Here is a 19681-nt window from a genome sequence, read left to right as displayed (position 1 = left end):
TAATGTGCCCATGTGCTCATCAGGGACAGTGTTCCCTAGAACACCATATTATTTAATGTATGGTGTTGAAATGCATACACCATTTACTCACAGTTCTTTTATTTCCTCTGCGCTTTCTGACTCCTTGAACCGACAGCAACAATTAGATTGAAACAAGAAATAAGAGATCAAATTCATAAAGTTGATCAGAGGATCAGAGAGAAGAATAGACAAAAACAGGTAACTGACAAAGCTGGGCAACCTGTAACCGGAGAATGGGTTCAGGAGAAAATTTTTGAACAGAAACCTGGTTTGAGACCCAAGTGGAAGAAACATGTTCAAATACATTCTGTTAATAATGAAATAACTGTCCAAATATTTGCTAACCAGCCAAATGGCAAGCAATCTTTTAAAATTGTCTCTGTAGACAACCTGAAGAGGTGTCCTGAAGGGTACAGGAATGGAGGAACAGTACAAGGTACAGTCATACACTATCTTTCAGGACCCAGCCTGGAGGACAGCATCGGAAATTGCGCTAACCAAACTACAACCAATTGCGTCAATTACTGTTCCTTCCCCCATGCAGGACTTCGCAGCACCTCAAAGGTTGGTTTCACCAGAAACCACACCCAACGCAACGAGCGATAGTCAAGCCACAACAACAGAAGATGGAGAAACTGCGAGAAAGGAACAAAACACCGAAGCCTCTCCGTGATGGGACTTGCTCTCGAGTAAAGAAAGATTGAGGTACTGTTGTTTTATTTCAGCCTGGATTATTCTTCTGTTTGTCGCTTTAGTGACTATTTTATGGACTATTATTAAATACGGTGCTTCTACTCAGACTCAAATTACAGAAGATTTGTTTCCAGACCTTCCTGCAAACCATAGCAGTAAAAGTCTTACTGTGTCTTCCACGCTCGTTTCTCGAAGACGTCGTTCTCTCACAATTTCTAATAACAGATCCATGACGTCTAAGGTACTGCTTCCTCTTGGTATTATTTCTATACCTCAGCCTCAACTATCACATGGCTCTATATATCAGCCTACACAAGTTGAATTCAATACCACAATTTTGGTTAAGACTCTTGAAATTCAATCGATTTAAAAAGAAAATGAACTGGTTAACCGACTTAATGTTACCATGTGTAACCTTAAGGATGAAAATCTGACTTTTCAGGTGTCAGCTGGTGACTTAGGTGAAAAAACATGCAAAGAGCAATGCTTTGAACAGGTGGGACATTGCTACTTTATTGAATGGGATAAACAGAAAATTTATCCTCACACTGATCCTCCATCAAATTTCTCACCCACTGACTTTCCCCTCAACCCAATATTTTCAACTGCAAAAACATATCCCCATAAGAGCATGATGTGGAATCATTATGAGTCACCTCAAGAATCAGGTGTCTTTGGCTCCACTTCTCCAATTCTTCAGTATGTTCCTAAAATGAGCTCATCTGTTCATCTCTGGCACCATAATAAACCTAAGGTTTTACTCCCTGTGGATGGTGGCTTTCCTTATAATCCGACAATTCATTCCCCTCAAAATTTTACTCTTTTAAGAACTCAGGGACTTATGATGGGATGGTTGAAATTAACTGAATGCTTACTGATGATTGCAGAAAGAAGCACCCCAGCTCGTCAGACAACAAGTATCGGCGAGCATCATCTTAACTGCCTCGAGATTAGCATCTAAAAGGTACTAGTTAATGCAGCATAGTCAGCAAAGAGGAGTTCCCTGATGAGGACCTTCCGTACTTTGGTCTTCACTCTTAGACGGGCAAGGTTGAACAACCTGCCATCAGATCGTGTGTGGAGTCAAATTCCTTCTTCTGAAGACTTGAATGCAGATAAGAGCAGCAGGGAGAAGTAGATCCCAAACAGTCTAGGTGCGAGAACACAGCCCTGTTTCATGCCACTCAGGGTAGGAAAGGGGTCTGATGAGGCGCCGCTATGCTGAATTGTGCCTTTCATATTGTCATGGAATGAGGTGATGATACTTAGTAGCTTTGGTGGACATCCAATCTTTTCTAGTAGTCTGAAGAGACCACGTCTTCTGACGAGGTCAAAGGCTTTGGTGAGATCTATGAAAGCAACGTAGAGGGGCATCTGTTGTTTGCGGCATTTCTCCTGTAGCTGGCGAAAGGAGACCAGCATGTCAATGGTGGAACTCTCTGCACGGAATCCACACTGTGCCTCAGGGTAGACACGCTCAGCCAGCTTCTAGAGTCTGTTTAAAACGACTCGTGCGAGACTTTCCCCACTGTGCTGAGCAGGGAGATTCCACGGTAGTTGTTGCAGTCACCGCGGTCACCCTTGTTCTTATAGAGGGTGATGATATTGGCATCGCGCATGTCCTGTGGTACTGCTCCCTCATCCCAGCACAGGCAAAGCAGTTCATGGAGTGCTGAGAGTATAGCAGGCTTGGCACGCTTGATTATTTCAGGGATAATGCCGTCCTTCCCAGGGGCTTTTCCACTGTCGAGAGAATCAATGGCATTACTGAGTTCCGATTTTGTTGGCTGTACGTCCAGCTCATCCAGGACTGGCAGAGACTGGGCTGCATTGAGGGCAGTGTCAGTGACAACATTTTCCCTGGAGTACAGTTCTAGGTAGTGCTCCACCCAGTGGTCCATTTGCTTGCCGTTGGTCAGTGATTGTGTCCCCTGATTTAGACTTGAGGGGGCGATCTTCTTGAAGGTTTGCCCAAAAGCTTTCTTAATGCCATCATGCATTCCTCTGATCTTTCTGGTGTTGGAGGCCAGCTGAATACGACTGCATATGTGTTGCCAGTAGTCATTTGCACAGCGCCTGGCTGTTCTTTGTGCAGCGCTTCTGGCTACTTTAAGTGCTACGGATGTTAACTCGCTGGGGGCTTTCTTGTCGTCCAGCAGTATAATGCGCTTAGCGGCTATGACAGGTTCCAGCTCTTCAAAGTGAGATTGAAACCAGTCTGCATTCCGCTTCAGACGTTTGCCAAAGGTGTTCATTGCTGAGTCATAGATGGCGTCTCTGATGTGGGCCCACTTGGTCTCTGCATCCCCTGTAGGAGTGTTTTGAAGGGCTTTTTCAAGTGAATTTAGAAACTTATGTAACAGCTGTGGATAAGAAATCCTGTCAGTGTTGATGCACGGGCGATAGGTCCTGTACCTAAGGGGAAAGGAGACAGTTTAAAAATGATCATGCTGGATAATGCTGATAAATAGTGGCCATATGATGAACCAATGGCCATTACTGACAGGGAGCTGTGGCCCCATCCAACTACCCAGCCCGTGTGGGTACGGTCCGGTGACTATACGGCCCTGGGACCCTCTCCCTCACCCCAGTTATCCTCACACAGGCCAAAACAGGGCCGGAGGCGAGGCCAGAAGAAACAGTAAACAGACTGATCAGTAACAGATACTGTGTTTGATCATTTTCCAGGTATGGTGAGAATCGTTGGGTGTATGTGTGTGATCATTGAATTGAGCCTGCTTCATATGTACCAGTCAGCAGTGATTAAGGGTTGGTGCCGGAGTGACCCTCAAGATGAACAATATAAATACAATCTGACCAGAGAAGAAGAAAGGGTGAGAGAAATTGGGGAATGACTGAGTCGGCAGTGGAACTACCACTGGGAGGGGGCAAGTCCTGGTTACATGGAGGAACTGTTGGATGGGAATCGAACTATTGGTGTATGTGTGGAGGAAGGGGATGGGGTTTGGGGAAAATGTATTTGTAACGGTAATGGAACAGCAGTGGGGATCTGGTGGCAGTGGTTTCCAACCAATTCAGCATGTTTTCCCCTCCTGTAGGGGATATCGGACTGCCCTATAAGGGGAAAGTATCCGGACAATCTGATGGAATGAATGGCCTGGTACTAATTAAAACATTAAACTGGTCCCAGTTCTGGAATAGACACAATGGTAACGTCCATTGTGAACCGGGTGATGACAGTGTCTATGTCAGCTCTCAGGTGAGGTTAGAGACCATTGGGAAACCAGGTCAAATCACTGCTGGAAGTCCGGCTCCCCCTTGTCCCATGTTACTCCCTAATCCACAAACAAATGGATTAGAAGTGATGGAATCAGGTGATTTGCTCTAAATTGATGTGTACTTTGAAATTTTTCAGTTGTTTTTAATTTACCCTTTCTGCATCTGCCTGACAGATTGTGTCACAGTAACTACCTGAACTTGTTTCACCTCATGTTAAATGAAGTGTTCGGTGAGGTGCAGGTGAGGAACCACAGGACAGATTGGAGGATCCCTGACTCAGACATGGGTGAAGGGCTGAAGACCCAACACAAACGAGGTTTAGCTGAATGGGTGGGGATAGGAGCCACCGCCGGTGTGGCCGGCCTGAATCGTATAGATGTCGAGTCTATGTGGGAACATGATGAAGTCATGTGGAGGCAACTGAAGGGGTTTTTAACCAAATTAAATGACCAAAGTGAGGATCTAATCTATGAACAAGGTCAAACCCTGTTATCCACCTGAGAGATAGTAGCGGCCATGCAGTTCCTCTCGGATAAGGTCGATGAGATTATTGGGGAAAACAATGAAGACTACACACAGCAGAACATCACCAAAGCAGTCACCTGTAGTATGGATGGAAACTTTGTGCTTACCTTTACTCCAAAAAGGATTGTCTGACCTCGAATCTAATCGTATTCCTGCCTTTGTCAAGAATCACCACTTGGCTTGGAACCAATCAGACAGAAGAAAAATATAAACACATCCGACGGCAAGGCCTGGCCTTCTTCACCCCTCAAGCTCACTCTCAGGGCAGTAACAGACTGGTTCCAGTGACATTGGCAGTCCCAATCATCGTGAACTCTACAGCACCTCCTGTGCTGTATAAGGTAGAATCCATAGGAATTAATAAACATTCCCATGACGATATTATCTTTAAGGCAGTTCAGGACCAGTTCACCTGCACAATGTTACAGAAATGCAGTTGGAGCTGCCCGTTAAGGAGGAAGCCCTGAGATCAGTGTCCACTTTGACCACCCGATTCCTCCCTTTCATTGAGGTGAAGTCAATCCTTCAACGTACAACTACCTCACAAGAACATTTGGTTCATATGCAGTCGGAGAATAAAGATATCGAGAAAGGAATCAAAACCTCAGGAGACCACAAATGGTGGGAAATTGTATATAATGTGGGACAATCCATCTGAGCTCATTTGCTTTCTTGTTTTCTTAGTCATTCCAGTTGTGTTGACCATCACTGTCATTATTGCTTGGATACGTATAGACAGCGTGTGTCAGCGGTTGGAGAATCAGCTGCAGGTCCAGCAAGACCTGCCTACTTATAGGGGCATTTTGGAGGGTCCCCATGATTATACAAAGCTCACACACAATTAGTAGAGTCTGTAAAATTAGTAGTAGATAAGTTGGTGCTGTGTAATTTGTAAGTTCGTAGACTCAAGGTGATCAGGCAGACAGCCAGTTTAAAAATAAGTTTCATGAGGGGGGCATGTTAGCATTTGCCTGAGTCCCAAAGTTAATCTGATTATCTGGATCTGGATTTGTGTTAACAGAGATAAGTCAGAACAATGTAAGTAGAAACTATAGCAGACATATTGGCTACATCCCATGTCAAGGTGCGAGTATCGGATAATAACCAGAACAATGGAAGCACCCAAGCAGTTTCACTTAACTATTTGGGATTGTCTCGGACATCCTGGTCCTTTTGGAAAATTAACTGCTCAACAGTTAAGCCATCAAGACAGCCAATATTCAAGTCTGAAGGTTGGGTGAGTGAGAACTCACTTCAATTCACATTCTGAACATCATGTGATAGAACTCACTAAGAAAAGGTACAGAAATATCAGGAGACAGCCCTTTCTTGGGGGGAGAACACACAGGACAGCTGGAGGGACAACATCAGAACACACAGGACAGTTGGAGGGACAACATCAGAACACACAGGACAGCTGGAGGGACAATATTGGGAGAACACACAGGACAGCTGGAGGGACAACATCTGAACACACAGGACAGCTGGATGTACAACATCGGGAGAACACACAGGACAGCTGGAGGGACATCGGGAGAACACACAGCACAGCTGGAGGGACAACATCAGGAGAACACATAGGACAGCTGGAGGGACAACATCGGGAGAACACACAGAACAGCTGGAGGGACAACATCGGGAGAACACACAGGACAGCTGGAGGGACAACATCGGGAGAACACACAGGACAGCTGGAGGGACAACATCAGGAGAACACATAGGACAGCTGGAGGGACAACATCGGGAGAACACACAGAACAGCTGGAGGGACAACATCGGGAGAACACACAGAACAGCTGGAGGGACAACATCAGGAGAACACACCGGACAGCTGGAGGGATAACATCGGGAGAACACACAGGACAGCTGTAGGGGCAACTTCAGGAGGACACACAGAACAGCTGGAGGGACAACAGCGGAAGAACACACAGGACAGCTGGAGGCACAACATCTGTAAGATTTATCACCCTGTCTTTGTTAGAAACAGTTGCATGAATCTATTGGATAACTGTAATAGTTATTCACATTGATAGTATTATTACCATTGGTGGATGAGTCATAAACTTGTGTTTGGACAATACACTCAAGCCTGAATCATGAGCAATCATTTAATTATGTATTCAAGTATTTCCTAACACTGTGTAACAGCCTCGAGCAGACTGAATGGCCTCCTTCTGTTCCTGTGTTTACTTTGGTTGGTCAGACATGGTGTAGAACAGTGAATCTCTCTGGTTAACCCTGTCCTTGTCCTGTGTCTCCTCCCCGCTCTCCCCTCCCCAGGAACAACTGAAGACTCTTGCCAGTGAGATGGTGAAGGACTCCCCAGAGTTTCACTGGGGGGCCTGCAGTCCCACTTCTCCATGCTTTACAATGAGAGCCTGCAGCTCAAGGCCCAGATGGACAATGGTCGCAATCTGCTCTTCACCACCCGAACCACAGTCGAGCGAAGGACATCACTGAAACAACATGAGCTCTGGAGATGGGACTGATGGTGTTTGAAAGAACAACCTCATTGCTGGGAGAATACAGCTTCAAATTTTCATTAGTTAATTAATGTGATCAGAATTGTCCAGTCTTTGGAGTTTTCCAATTCAATCTCAGAAATAAATATATTCTGTCACAACACGGACTAAACCCGATGTTGTAATCTGTTAGTTCAATTTTTAAAAAAAATGTTTGACCAATTTTGCAACCTCAATATCCCCGGGGAGATCCCACAGGGTATAAATTACAGGCTCTGGCAATGTGTCACCTCAGAGTTTAATACAGAGAGATTGTCTGCAGCACCAAGGGACACATCACTTCACACAGAAAATGGATCAAACAATCGACAGCATCTTGAAATTATATTACCCGATTCTTGCTGTCATTGGTGTTCCTGGTAAGTGACTGTAACCAATGAAGTTGTTTAAATCTGTGCGTGAGCTGGTCTCTTGTTTTACTCTGACTGATAATGTTAAATGCTGATCTAGTGGTCACCATTATACAGATACCCGATCAGTGATATCATTTCCTTACATCAAATATCCTAATTTATCTCTGCAGTTTTATTCCATTGTCTCAGGTGATAATAAACCTCTGTTTGTAACTGACAGACTCTCTGAATTATCAAATTATTGTTTTTCGTGGAATATTGTGTAATGCTGAATTAGACCTCGGTGAAGGTAAATCTCAGAGTGAAAGTATTTGTGGGAGCATCAGTCAGTGTAAAATCAAAATGAGTGTTGGTCACTAACTGGAGTGGAACACCTGACCCCAGTGAGCATATGTTACTGGGAGTATCTGTCATTGTGGAATTGTACTGAGTGTGGGTCACTAACCGGAGCGGAATACCTGACCCCGGTGACCATGTATTACTGGGAGTATCTGTCCCTGTGCAATTGTACTGAGTACAATTGTATGACCCATTTCTATTTGGAAATCACTGTTTCAGGTGTCTATTCTCTGCACTCTGTTATGGAATTTCCAATTTTGGGTTAAAACTTGTGAATCTATATTTTCTAAATCTAAAAAAGGGTTTCCTGGACATTGAAACATCTGGAGATAGCTGAACTTTATGGATGTTTTTTTGAAAAAGTAAGTTCAACAATATGTTCCTGGTTTTGACCAGTAAACACATAGTGGAAAACAGGTGATTTCCAGTAAACATAACCGGGTGTTTTGAATTATTGGCTGTTCTTTGTTGTGACAATAGGGAATTCATGACTAGCATGAGATTTGCCTGGAAACGTTAGTTTCATTTTGAACTGTTAAAAGTCAGTGGGTTTGGACGAAAGCAGGCTTTTGAAATTTTATATGGACCTGCCAAGAGTTCAGAAGATAATTGTTCCCTCTCTTTGAAGAATCCCTGTTCTTGATAAGCAAAAGCTTGTTTGAAGTTGTGCTGTTGCCTCCTGTGTTGTTGAAGACATCCTGAATGCTTGCAGAAGCCTTGCACCTTAAAAAAAAGTACTTTGCATCAAATGTGGAAGCACTGACACCTCTGTTGCTGCACCCCTGATGGAAGACCTATGTATAGCCTTGTACAGTTGAATTGCTTTGAATGTCAACCCAAAACAGATTGTACATCAACCTCCCCTGGAAAGACTCTGAGTGGTAGACAACAATTTAACTTTAACACACTTCGCCAAAGCAAAAGACTTGCATCTCTGCTTTTTGTGATTTTTTTTTTATTCCTTCTATTTCTTTGAGCAACTGGAAACAAAAATCTATTTTTTCCTGGCCAGCTCGATTTTAGTTGTCTGTAAGTGTGTGTGAGGGCAAGGATACAAAAAATACGGGACTTTAATATTTCAATTCACATAGGTTAAAACTTGTTTTTATAAGAACAGATAATTTTGTTGTTTTTTAAAGAAACCTGGTTGTTGTGCTTCATTCTGGGGACAAATAGAGTATCTAATTGGCTGTTATGGTAATTGGCAAAATGTGTTCACATGCGGTGACCTTTGGAGAAGTGGGACTGAATTAACAGTGCATTCCTCCCGCCTCAGTCGTAATAATTCTATGAAGCTGTCTCTGTGTTTTAACAATGTAATTGTTTGCAAAGTGATTGTTGCTGAGTTTTAGTAACAAAAGTATGAAGTGAAATGTCTTGTAATTGCTTTGTCTCTGATCGAAATGCTCCAACAGACACAAACAGCAGGACAGCACTGTTACAGCATTCTAATCCTCTGTGTAATGTTTCTTACTCTGAATATAGTTACTGTAAACACTTCAGTTATTTTAGTGATGATTAATTCCCTTCCCCCAACATGGTCCTGAGAATCTGTGGGTCATGAGTGGTGAATTTTATTATCTGTCTATTACACAGGATGTGTTTATTGAATCGTCCATTTCTATAACTGATTATGGTTTGATAGATCAGTTCTTATCTATGATTCAGAGTCTCAAAACATGTAAGCTGTGCCAGTCCCTGCCCTTAGCTCGTGAGGTGTGTCCCGATGAGGAGAGACACCTAGAACTGAGGAACAGACATATGGGGTTTTCAAAATGCAGAGATCAGACCGAGGGAAGTAAATCATAGCATTATAAACAGTTTTATATATTTTATGATACAGAACTGAAACAGGCCCTGTGGCCCACCAAGTCTGTGCCAACCATCAACCATTTATACTAATCCTACACGAATCCCAATACCCTCTCATATCCCCACAATTCACCTACCGACATGAGGGGCAATTTATAATGGCCAATTTACCAATCAACCTGCAAGTCTTTGGCTGTGGGAGGAAACCAGAGCACCTGGCGAAAACCCACGTGGTCATAGGGAGAACTTGCAAACTCCGCACAGGCAGTACCCAGAATCGAACCCAGGTCGCTGGAGCTGTGAGGCTGCGGTGCTAACCACCCCACCACTGTGCCACTTTCTGTTAACGATACAATGAATAGTACACTTCTCTCAGTTCTGGTATCATTCTGGTTAAAGTAATTCCAGCTTCTCCAGTGCATCAATATCCTTTCCGAGTCCATATTGTTTATGTAAATGGTGAATGACAATGTTCCCAGTGCTGATCCTTGTGGAACACCACTTCCCACCTTCTGTCAATCTGAGGAAATACCTTTAACCCCTACTCCCTGTTTTCTGTTTCTGTAGCCAGCTCACTGTCCATTCTGCTGCTTGTCCCCAAACTCCACTTGCTCTGAGATTAGTCATGAGTCTGCTGTGTGGTCCCTTATCGAAGACCTTTAGAAAATCAATGTATATTACATCAACTGTATTAGTCTTATCCACTCTTTCTGATATTATTAAAAGAATTCAATAAGGTTGGTCAAGTATGACCTTCCTTTTGGAATATGTGTTGACAACCGCTTGTGTTTCCAGATGTTTCTCAGTTATATCTTTTACAAATTTTCCATTATCTTTCCTATCACTGACATTATGCGAACTGGTCTGTAGTTTTTTGGACTTATTATATGTTCTGATGATTATTAATGACTGATAATTGTGCCTCTATCTCTACCTTTCATTTTTAGTATGTGTAGATGCAATCCATCTGAACATGAGAGTTTGCTCTCTCTCTGATTACTTTATCAAATATCTCCCCATATTCAACCTTCAGTTCACAGTTTAGTTCCTCGCATCTGAGATCTCACTCCCTTCTTCAGGTTTTGAATCCTTATCCACTGGGTCATTCTGGCCCCGACTGTTCCAAAGCACACGAGACATAGTTCCTTTTGAGCTCGGAGCTGTGCTGCAGAATTCCATTGACATTTCTGTCCATGTCAGTCTGCCTCTCTCTGCTCCAAAGTCCAGTAAACCTGAGCTCTCCTTAAACTCGCAGTGGTTTGGATCTTTCCTGATAGACACCATGAGGCCATTTCCCGGCCAGTTTCCCTCCACCATCTCCTGCTGGGACATTCCGAGGGCCCCATTTGGAATTGATTAATTTTGTTTAATTCACTCGCCATTCCGGCTGAAACTCCTCTCTTCCTCATTGGCTCTTGTCTGGGAATGAAAACCCTTGTACGTTCCTGATCCTGATCCCTGAGCAGGGACCCTGTTGGAAAGTATATGTATGTGGATCTCGGGTGTAAACACTGAATTTTTCCACACTCAAATGTTGTCACTATGGGAGCTGTATGGGTCCTGGCTATGCTGCCTTTGTGTAGGATACATGGACCATTCTTTGTTCCACTCCTACTCAGCTCCCCTCCTTCACATATTTTTCTGATACTTTGATGACTGTGCTGGTGTCATTTCCGTCTTTTGCCTTGAGCTGGAAAATACAGCAAATTTGCTTCTAATTTCCATTCCTCCCTCGTCTTCATACTGTCCATCGCTGACACTTCCCTTCCCTTCCTCAACTTCTCTACCTCCATTTCAGGGGATTGGCTGTCCACCAATATCTACTATAATCTCACCGGCTCCCATAGCTACCTTGATTATACTTCTTCCCACCCAGCTTCCTGCAAAGACACTGTTCCATTCTCCCAGTTTCTCCACCTCTGATCCATCTGTTCTGACGATGATACCTTCCACACCAGTGCTTCTGAAATGTCTTCATTATTCCTCAGCCGAGGATTCCCCTCCACTGTCGTTAACAGGGCCCTCGACTGTGTCCATCCTATTTCTCACATTACTGCCTTCACCCCTTACCTCCCTGCCAGAACCATGATAAGGTTCCCCTTGTCCTCACCTTCCATCCCATCAGCCTCCACATTCAACACATCATCCTCCAACATTTCTGCCACATCCAGCTAAGTCCAACACCAAACATATATTCTGCTCCCCTCCCTTCCCCCCATTCATTGTGACACCCTGATCCACTCCTCAATCACCCCCAACATCAGCTCCTCTTCCACAGGCACCTTCCTGTGCAAGCACAGGAGATGTAACACCTGCCCTTTTACCTCCTCCCTTCCCACTGTCCAAGGTCCCAAACACTCCTTCCAGGTGAAACAGTGATTAACTTGGACTTCTTTCAATTTTTGAACAGTATTCGCTGCTCACGATGGAATCTCCTGGACATTGGGAGAGGAGCAAACACAGATTGAGTGATTGCTTTGCTGAACTCCTCCATTCAGTCTTCAAGTGTGACCTTGAGCTTCTGGTCACTTGTCATTTTAACTTTTCATCCCACTCCCTCTCTGACCTTTCTATCCTCGGCCTCCTACACTCTTCCACTGAAGCTCAATGAGAAACAGCACCAGCTTTTGCAATTATTGCCTGTCGGACTCAACACTGAGATTATAAAACTTCAGATTATAACCATTGCTCCCACTTTGTGGGACGGCCTGTGCTGGGAATGGAGGATGGCTACACCAAAGTCACTGGAAGTGGAGGGGGTGTGGGCTGGTGCTTGTGGTGAGGATCCCCTATTGGTACACAGCTGGCAGGCTGGTCCACACCCCTGGGGTCTACCCACCATTCTCCATTACTTTTCCGGCCACTGGAGCCTTCTCCTCTTTGCCAGATTTTCCATGCACCCCTTTCCGTCTGTTATTCTGCTGTAACCATTTACACCTCCTCTGTTTCTTTAATTGTCCCATTCACCTTGCACCATCATCCCTTTTATCATTGAATCACTCCTGCCCTCCACCCGATCACAGACCTTCCCTTTTGTTCTTTCCTCCCCCTATCCCCCATTTTTCACTGACTACATGATTGTTTTAAAACTGTTAATCTCTAATATCTTCCAGTTCTGATGAAAGCCTATCAGCCTGAACCATTAACTCTGTTTCTCTCTCCACAGATGCTGCCTGACCTGCTGAGTGTTTTCAACATTCTCCTATTTTTATCAGATTTACAGCAGTTTCAGTATTTTGTTTTTACTCCAATGTTTATTCCTGGATATTAACAGGTATGAATGACATAAGTGGGGAGCGGAGTTTCAGAGTTTTAACTCCACAGACTGCCTCTTTAATTCTTGACAGGTTCCCCGCCCTGAAGTCAGTCTGATTGACAGGCTTGTCTTCCAGTCAGGCAGAGCGGACTCTGGAGCAGGCCTCAGGACCAGGGCGGTCCAAATGCTGACCCCGGTGTTTTGGGGGAGATGCCTGATATCGGGGGGGGGGTTGGTGTCCAATCACCATCTCCAGAGGGGGAGAGAGTGGTGACATCTCAGATCACTGGTCCGTTGATCTCCAACCCCGGGCGGGGGTCTCCTATCCTGCAGCGTAAACCGAGTCTGGGGAGGAGGAGCGTGATGTGAGGGGGAGGGTGAGGAGAAAGTGTCTAATACAAGACCTGATGGGTGGATGGATCTGGGAGGTCACAGGAATGGGGGTCCGAGCCCACAGGTGAGATCTCATGCAGGGAGGAGAGTCTGATCTCGGGGTAGTGGGGTCCAATCTGTGGGGATGTGGTCAGACCCCAGGAGTGATGAGGTCCGAAATCTGCAGGGTCCAGTCCTAGATGTACAGTGTTGAGGTCCTATCGTAGGGAAGGTGGGGTGCCGTCACAGGGTTGGGAGGGGATGATCCCGAGGGAAGGGTCCTATCTCAGAGGTGGAGACTGTTCCAATCATCAATCCCGGGTGTCTTTGTATGTGGTGTGGGTTATAGTGGGGAAACCCGGCCGACCTGTGTGAAACATGTAAAACTGATTAAATCAGAGACTTCCAGCCTCATTCATATTTTTAAATTACCAACTCGTCTCCTGGGAGCGGTTGTCTGTCTGTCCTTTTCCCGACTCTGCTAAACCTGGAAGGGAGCAGGTCAGAGGTCGGGTGGAGTCAGGGTGGAAATGTTTACATTTTAACCTCTGACCTGTCCCCAACTCCCCTATTTTTGGTGCTAAAATCCTGCCCTTCCGGTCTGGGTCAGACACGGAGAATGTTTGATCAGTAATTTCCAGTCTCTTTTCCCTTCTCTCTCTTACAGTTAATTTACTGGCGATTGTGATCCTGTCCCGGGGAAAGTGCGGCCTCTCCACCTGCACCACTCGCTACCTGGTGGCCATGGCAATAGTGGATCTACTGCTCATTATCACTGAGGTTATACTGCGGCGGATCAGATATTATTATTTCCCGGGATCTTTCCTGAATATCACTCCTGTGTGTAGTGTTAACATTGTCCTGAATCGTGCAGCCACAGACTGTTCTGTCTGGTTCACAGTCACTTTCACCTTTGATCGATTTGTGGCCATTTGTTGCCAGAAGCTGAAAACAAAATATTGCACCGAGAAAACTGCGGCTGTGGTTCTCGCAACAACCTGTATTTTTCTCTGTTCAAAAAACATTCCCGTATACTTTACATATGAACCTGGAGAGATAATCGACAATGTACCGTGGTTCTGTTATATAAATCCAAGCTATTATACTGAGCTTGGATGGGTGGGATTTTCCATGTTTAATAAGGTTTTAACCCCATTGCTCCCATTTGCTTTAATTCTGTTGTTCAACGCTCTGACAGTCAGACACATTTTAGTGGCCAGTCGAGTCCGTAAGGGACTGAGGGGTCAGAGCAAGGGAGAGAATCGCAGTGACCCAGAGATGGAGAGCAGAAGGAAGTCTGCGATTTTACTCTTCAGCATATCTGGCAGCTTCATACTTCTGTGGTTGGTGTGCGTTTTATATTACTTTAACATCGGATATCACTTTGATGATGATTCTTTTTATGTATTTCAACAAGTCGGATATATGCTGCACAATTTAAGTTGCTGCACAAACACATTTATTTATGTGGTGACTCAGTCCAAGTTCAGAGAGCAGGTCAAGAGTGTGGTGAAATATCCGGTTACATCAATTATTCAATTAATGAATAAACAAAACAACTGAGAGCAGCCCAGAGGCGGGTCCCAGTGTTTCCAGTCCATAAATTAATATTTATCCCCAGACTTCCATCAACTGAATGACAGCAGGAATCGCTGGGGATGTGAAAATACCCCCAGCGGGGGGAGGGGGTGCTGGAAGCGACTAACACCACCCCCTGTAGGGCAGGAGGGGAAATAGCAGCCACAGTCTCTCCTCCACCTCCACTGGTTCGATTCTCAGCTCATCACATCTGCTCAGAAAAAATTTTCTTACAAAAGTTAAAATGCTGCAGATGCTGGAAATCTTAATGTGTGAATTGATTCTTTTTCTGGAGACAATTTATTGAGTCCGCCTCCCTTCCATTCCCCCGCCTGGTCACTGCCATCTCTCTTTCTCTGAGTCAGACAGTGTTTTGTGTGTCGCGGGTGTGGGGGTCAGGGGGGCGCTTTGTATCAGGACAAGCCCAGTCGAGGGACTAGGATAGGGAGTCGGGACCCGGGGTGAGGGAGTGGGATCGGGCTCGATGCAGGAGCCGGCAACCCCGGGGCCTCAGCTTCACGGTGCTCAGATGGACGGGGCTGAGTCCCTTCCTGGCTCCCATGTTAGCTGATATTGTTAACGGTTCCCTCTGCTCAGGTTCTGTCCATCTCTCTTTCAAATCTCTGGTTAACACCCTTCCCCTAAAAAAAACCTCTTGACCCACTCTGTCTTTGCAAACTAACATACCATCTCCAAACTTCCTTTCCTCTCCAAAGTCCTTGAATGTGTTGTCACTTCCCAAATCCATGGGCATCTTTCCCAGAACACCATGTTTGAATCCTCCAATCAGGTTTCTGCCCCTGTCACTGTGCTGAAACAGCTCTTATCAAAGTCACAAATGACATCCTATGTGACTGTGACAAAGGTAAACTTTCCCTCCTTGTCCTTCTTGACCTGTATGCAGCCTTTGACACGGTTGACCACACCATCCTCCTCCAAAACCTCTGCACTGTCGTCCAGCTGGGTGGGACAGGTCTATCATCAAATTTGCTGAATTTGCATTCTGTATTTTTTAGTCACTTGGTATGTCAGAACTTGAGTATTGCTGAAAATAGAGACATGCTGTCAAAGTTTTTTGTCTTGAACTCATCAGGACAGATGCAAGAATGCCAATTTTCAAAGGGAGCAACAGTTTTTACTTCATGAGAAAAGCATGCTGATTGGTTGGCAAGTTGACTCTGGTTGCGATGGCAAACGTGCTAGGGAACTAATTTCTCTCAAGCTTTTGTTTAATTCAAATAAAGGTGCAACACCTGGACATGGTCCTTTTGTCTGAAGAGGACAGGCTCCTCTTTCTTAATATATGTAGCTTCTAGCAAATATAAGTTAGTCACACTGTGAGCCTAACTGATAATCTTATATTCATTGTTCATGTAATTGTTAGCACATACAAGGATCTATCCTTGGCCTCCTCCTATTTCTCATCTGCATGCTGCCCCTCAGTCACATCATCTGAAAACACACTGTTAATTTTCACATGTACACTGACAACATCCAGCTCTACCTCACCACCACCTCTCTCAACTCCTCCACTGTTGATAAATTATTAAACTGCTTATCTGACATCCAGCAGTGGGAGGGCAGAAATTTCCTCCATTTAAGTATCGGGAAGGCAGAAGCCATTCTCTTCAGTGCTGCTACAAACTCTGTTCTCAAGCCACCGACTCCATCCATCTCCCTGGCAACTGTCTGAGGCTCAACCAGACTGTTCACAACCTGAGATGAGCTTCCGAGCTCATATTCACTCCTTCATTAAGGCCGCCTATTTCAACCTCTGTAACATCTCCCGACTCCACCCCTGCCTCAGCTCATCTGCTGCTGAAACCCTCATCCATTCCTTTGTTACCTCTAGACTCGACTATTCTAATGCATTCCTGGCTGGTCTCCCACATTCTATCCTCCTTAAACTTGGGCTCATCCCAAAAAACTCTGCTGCCCATGTCTTAACTCACACCAAATCCCATTTACCCATCACCGCCTGTGCTCACTGCCTTACATTGACTCCCGGTCCAGCAACGCATTGATTTTAAAATTCTCATCCTTGCTTTCAGCTCCCGCCATTGCCTCACCCCTCACTATCTCTACAACCTCCTCCAGCCAGACACCCCTCCCTATCTCTATAACATCCTCCAGCTCCTATACCCCATCCTGTCTCTGTAATCTCCTCAAGCCTTTCAAACCGCTGAGATCTCTGTGCTCCTCTATTTCTGTCTTGTTAATCTTCTTTCTCTTGAGCCAATCTCTCTTTTCCCACTGCTTCAATCATTTCCCTCTCCCCTCCACCTACTCTCTGTCCCTCTCTCTCACTTTCACTCTCTCTCATCTATACTCTCTCTCCCTTGCTCTTTCAGTCACCCTCTTTCTCTCTATTTGTCTCTCTCTCCCCCCCTCTCCAGACTCTCTCTTACCCTCCGCCCCCTCCCACACACACCCTCTCCCTGTCTACCCATTCCGCTCCCCTTTCTCTCCTCCCTCCCCATGCCCTCACCCCCTACATTGACCCTCACCCAGTCCCTCTCCCTCTCTCATCCTCTGCCTCCTCTCACTCTACCCAATCCATCGCTCATCCTCACTCACTACTCTCCCGCACTATCTCCCCGTCCCAACCCCATTCCACTCACTATCTCTCTCCCCCTCACATACCTTTGTCTCCCTTCCTCTGTCACCCCTTCCACTCTCGTCACCCCTCCATCTCTCTCCATCCCTCCTCTTTTGTCAAGAAAGTGTACCAGGAGCTTGTCTCTCTAACTAACCCGTTTTTTTATTTGTTTGGCGGTGGGGCCTTTATTCCCCAAGCCCTTTTTACATGCTTTTTAAATCAATAACTTTATTAAAACAGGGAAATGAAATAAAAATTAAATTAAAACCTGATTATCAACAGCAATAATGCACTCCAGCCCATGTGGTGCTCACCGGTCACGGAAGGTCTTAAGTGAACTGACGGACACCGCATGTTCCTTTTCCAGGGACACCCCGGCACAAACGTAACCTCAGAAGAAGGGCAGGCAATCCGGGTGGACGAACCCTAATGGTCCGCTGCCTGGACCTGTGAATCACCATCTTGGCCAGACCCAGGAGCAGACTGACGAGGAGATCCTCCTCCCAACCCATCCCCCTCCGCACCAGGTGCCCAAAGATCAGGAATGTGGGGCTGAAGTGCAACCAAACTTGAGGAGTAGCCCCCTTAAATATTCAACCAGAGGCTGCAACCTCACACACTCCCTAGAAACCTGGTACATGGAATTATCCAGGCCACAGAAACAACAGGCAGCCTGGGAGTCTGTGAATCTACTTAAAAGCCTATTACACGGGACTGCCCTGTACAGCACTCTCCATCCCAGGTCCCCAATGTAAAGGGGGAGGACTCCTGCGTAGTGAGCCTCCACCAGGGACCCCCCCCCCCCACCTCTCTGCCAGATGGTAAGACGGACCGCCACGCCGTGTTCGGGTGGCAGACGAGGGTGAGGAAGTGGAGAGTGTGCAGGAGCAGCTCAGCAGGGGAGGTCCACTGGATTTCAGTGGGAACCAGGTCACGGCAGCCAAGTTCACAGACTCACAGTCAGATATTTAGATGTTACTGTTGTCATGGTCGCCACCAACCATCTAAATGCCCCCATTTCCAGTCAAAGTGCTATCCCTGTAGGAAAGTCGGTCATATCCAGACGACATGCAGGAGTAGAGGAAACAGTAATGTTCCAGGTCACGGAAAAGCTTCAGGTTGCAGCAATGCACCAGGTCGAGGTGGTGGTTGATCTAAAACTAGTTCAGGTGCCTGGAAGTCCTCGAATGCACATATGATGGATATGGAAACAGAAGTTGATGTTATTGAGCAGGAAGATCAAGAGTTGTACTCGGTCAGAGAGCAAGAAAAACAGCACATGGAAGATGAGAGTAAAAGGGCTGAAGATATAATTCCAGAACCCACAGTAAAAATGAAAGTTGGAGATTGACAACTTACTTTCATCGTTGATACAGCTGCAGCAGTGTCTATTATCTCGGAAGCAGGGATAGGCACCAACATGTTGCACCACGGACATTTGACAAAGTTATTGACTCAGTCATGGACGTGGGGGTGATTAATCTGTATATAATGTGTACAGACAACTTAATACCATCAAAACAGAGTCTGATTTTAAACACATTTCTCCCTGTTCAGTGATATACCTGGCATTGATTGTACTTGTACATGTCGTCAATGTCTGCCCGAACACTTCATGTAGGGATGAGGAGAATTCGGACAGATGTCCATCTGGCAGGAGGGATTTTCATCACTTTCTCTCCCTCCATCTCTCTCCCCTGCCTTTGTATGTGTCTCTCCCTCTCTCCTCTTTGTGCCCATTCCTCTCCCGTATTCCTTACTCCTCTCTGTGCCCATCCTCCTCACCTCAGTGTCCCCTCTCCCCCGTGTCTCTCCCCAATCAAACCCCTCCCTCTGTCCCCTCTAACCCTTCCCTCTGTGATCCACTGCCCCCTCTGTGACCCCTCTCTCTCCCCCTCTCTCCCTTGTACCCCTCTCATCCCGTGTCCCTCTGCTACCTTCCTCCCTCTCTCTCCCCTCCCTCTGCCCCATCCCTCTTCCCCCTCTGTGTCCCCCCACACCCTCCCTCTGTGTTTCAAACTTGTGTTTGACATTTTTATTTCATTTTAAAGCATAAGTTAAAAGGCTTGGAGCAAGACATTCAAAATTACCAAGGACCACAACATTTTTATCACAGGCACTGGCATCTGTGTACGGACAGGTTGCCAACTGCTGCTTGGAAGGAGAGTACAAGGAGTCCCTAAGTCACATTCCCTTACGCAAAACTGGTGTGAAACTGACTAGTTATTCCAATAACAGTATTCCAGTGGGAGGTGAAGTTAGTGTTAGGGTGGAATACGGTGATACATCCTATTACTTACCATTGGTGGTAGAAGGAGAGAACAAAGTCTCCCTGATGGGAAAGAATTGCCTTAAGAAAATACGGTTAAAC

At 45.6% G+C, this 19681-nt stretch overlaps 1 protein-coding gene across 1 annotated transcript; it reads left to right on the top strand.

Annotated features, from left to right (window-relative positions):
• The first annotated feature begins 4470 nt into the window (after positions 1-4470).
• Positions 4471-18509, top strand: LOC137345769 (probable G-protein coupled receptor 139). The gene is made up of 7 exons (XM_068009025.1): positions 4471-4561; positions 4872-5110; positions 7237-7360; positions 13801-14654; positions 15805-15955; positions 17593-17695; positions 18335-18509. The coding sequence occupies exons 1-7, from the start codon at positions 4471-4473 to the stop codon at positions 18507-18509; spliced, it is 1737 nt and encodes a 578-aa protein (XP_067865126.1).
• Positions 18510-19681: the final 1172 nt, after the last annotated feature.

Source organism: Heterodontus francisci, chromosome 29, assembly GCF_036365525.1.
Source record: "Heterodontus francisci isolate sHetFra1 chromosome 29, sHetFra1.hap1, whole genome shotgun sequence".
NCBI classification, from domain to species: domain Eukaryota; kingdom Metazoa; phylum Chordata; class Chondrichthyes; order Heterodontiformes; family Heterodontidae; genus Heterodontus; species Heterodontus francisci.
This window is presented reverse-complemented; position numbering and strand designations above follow the sequence as displayed.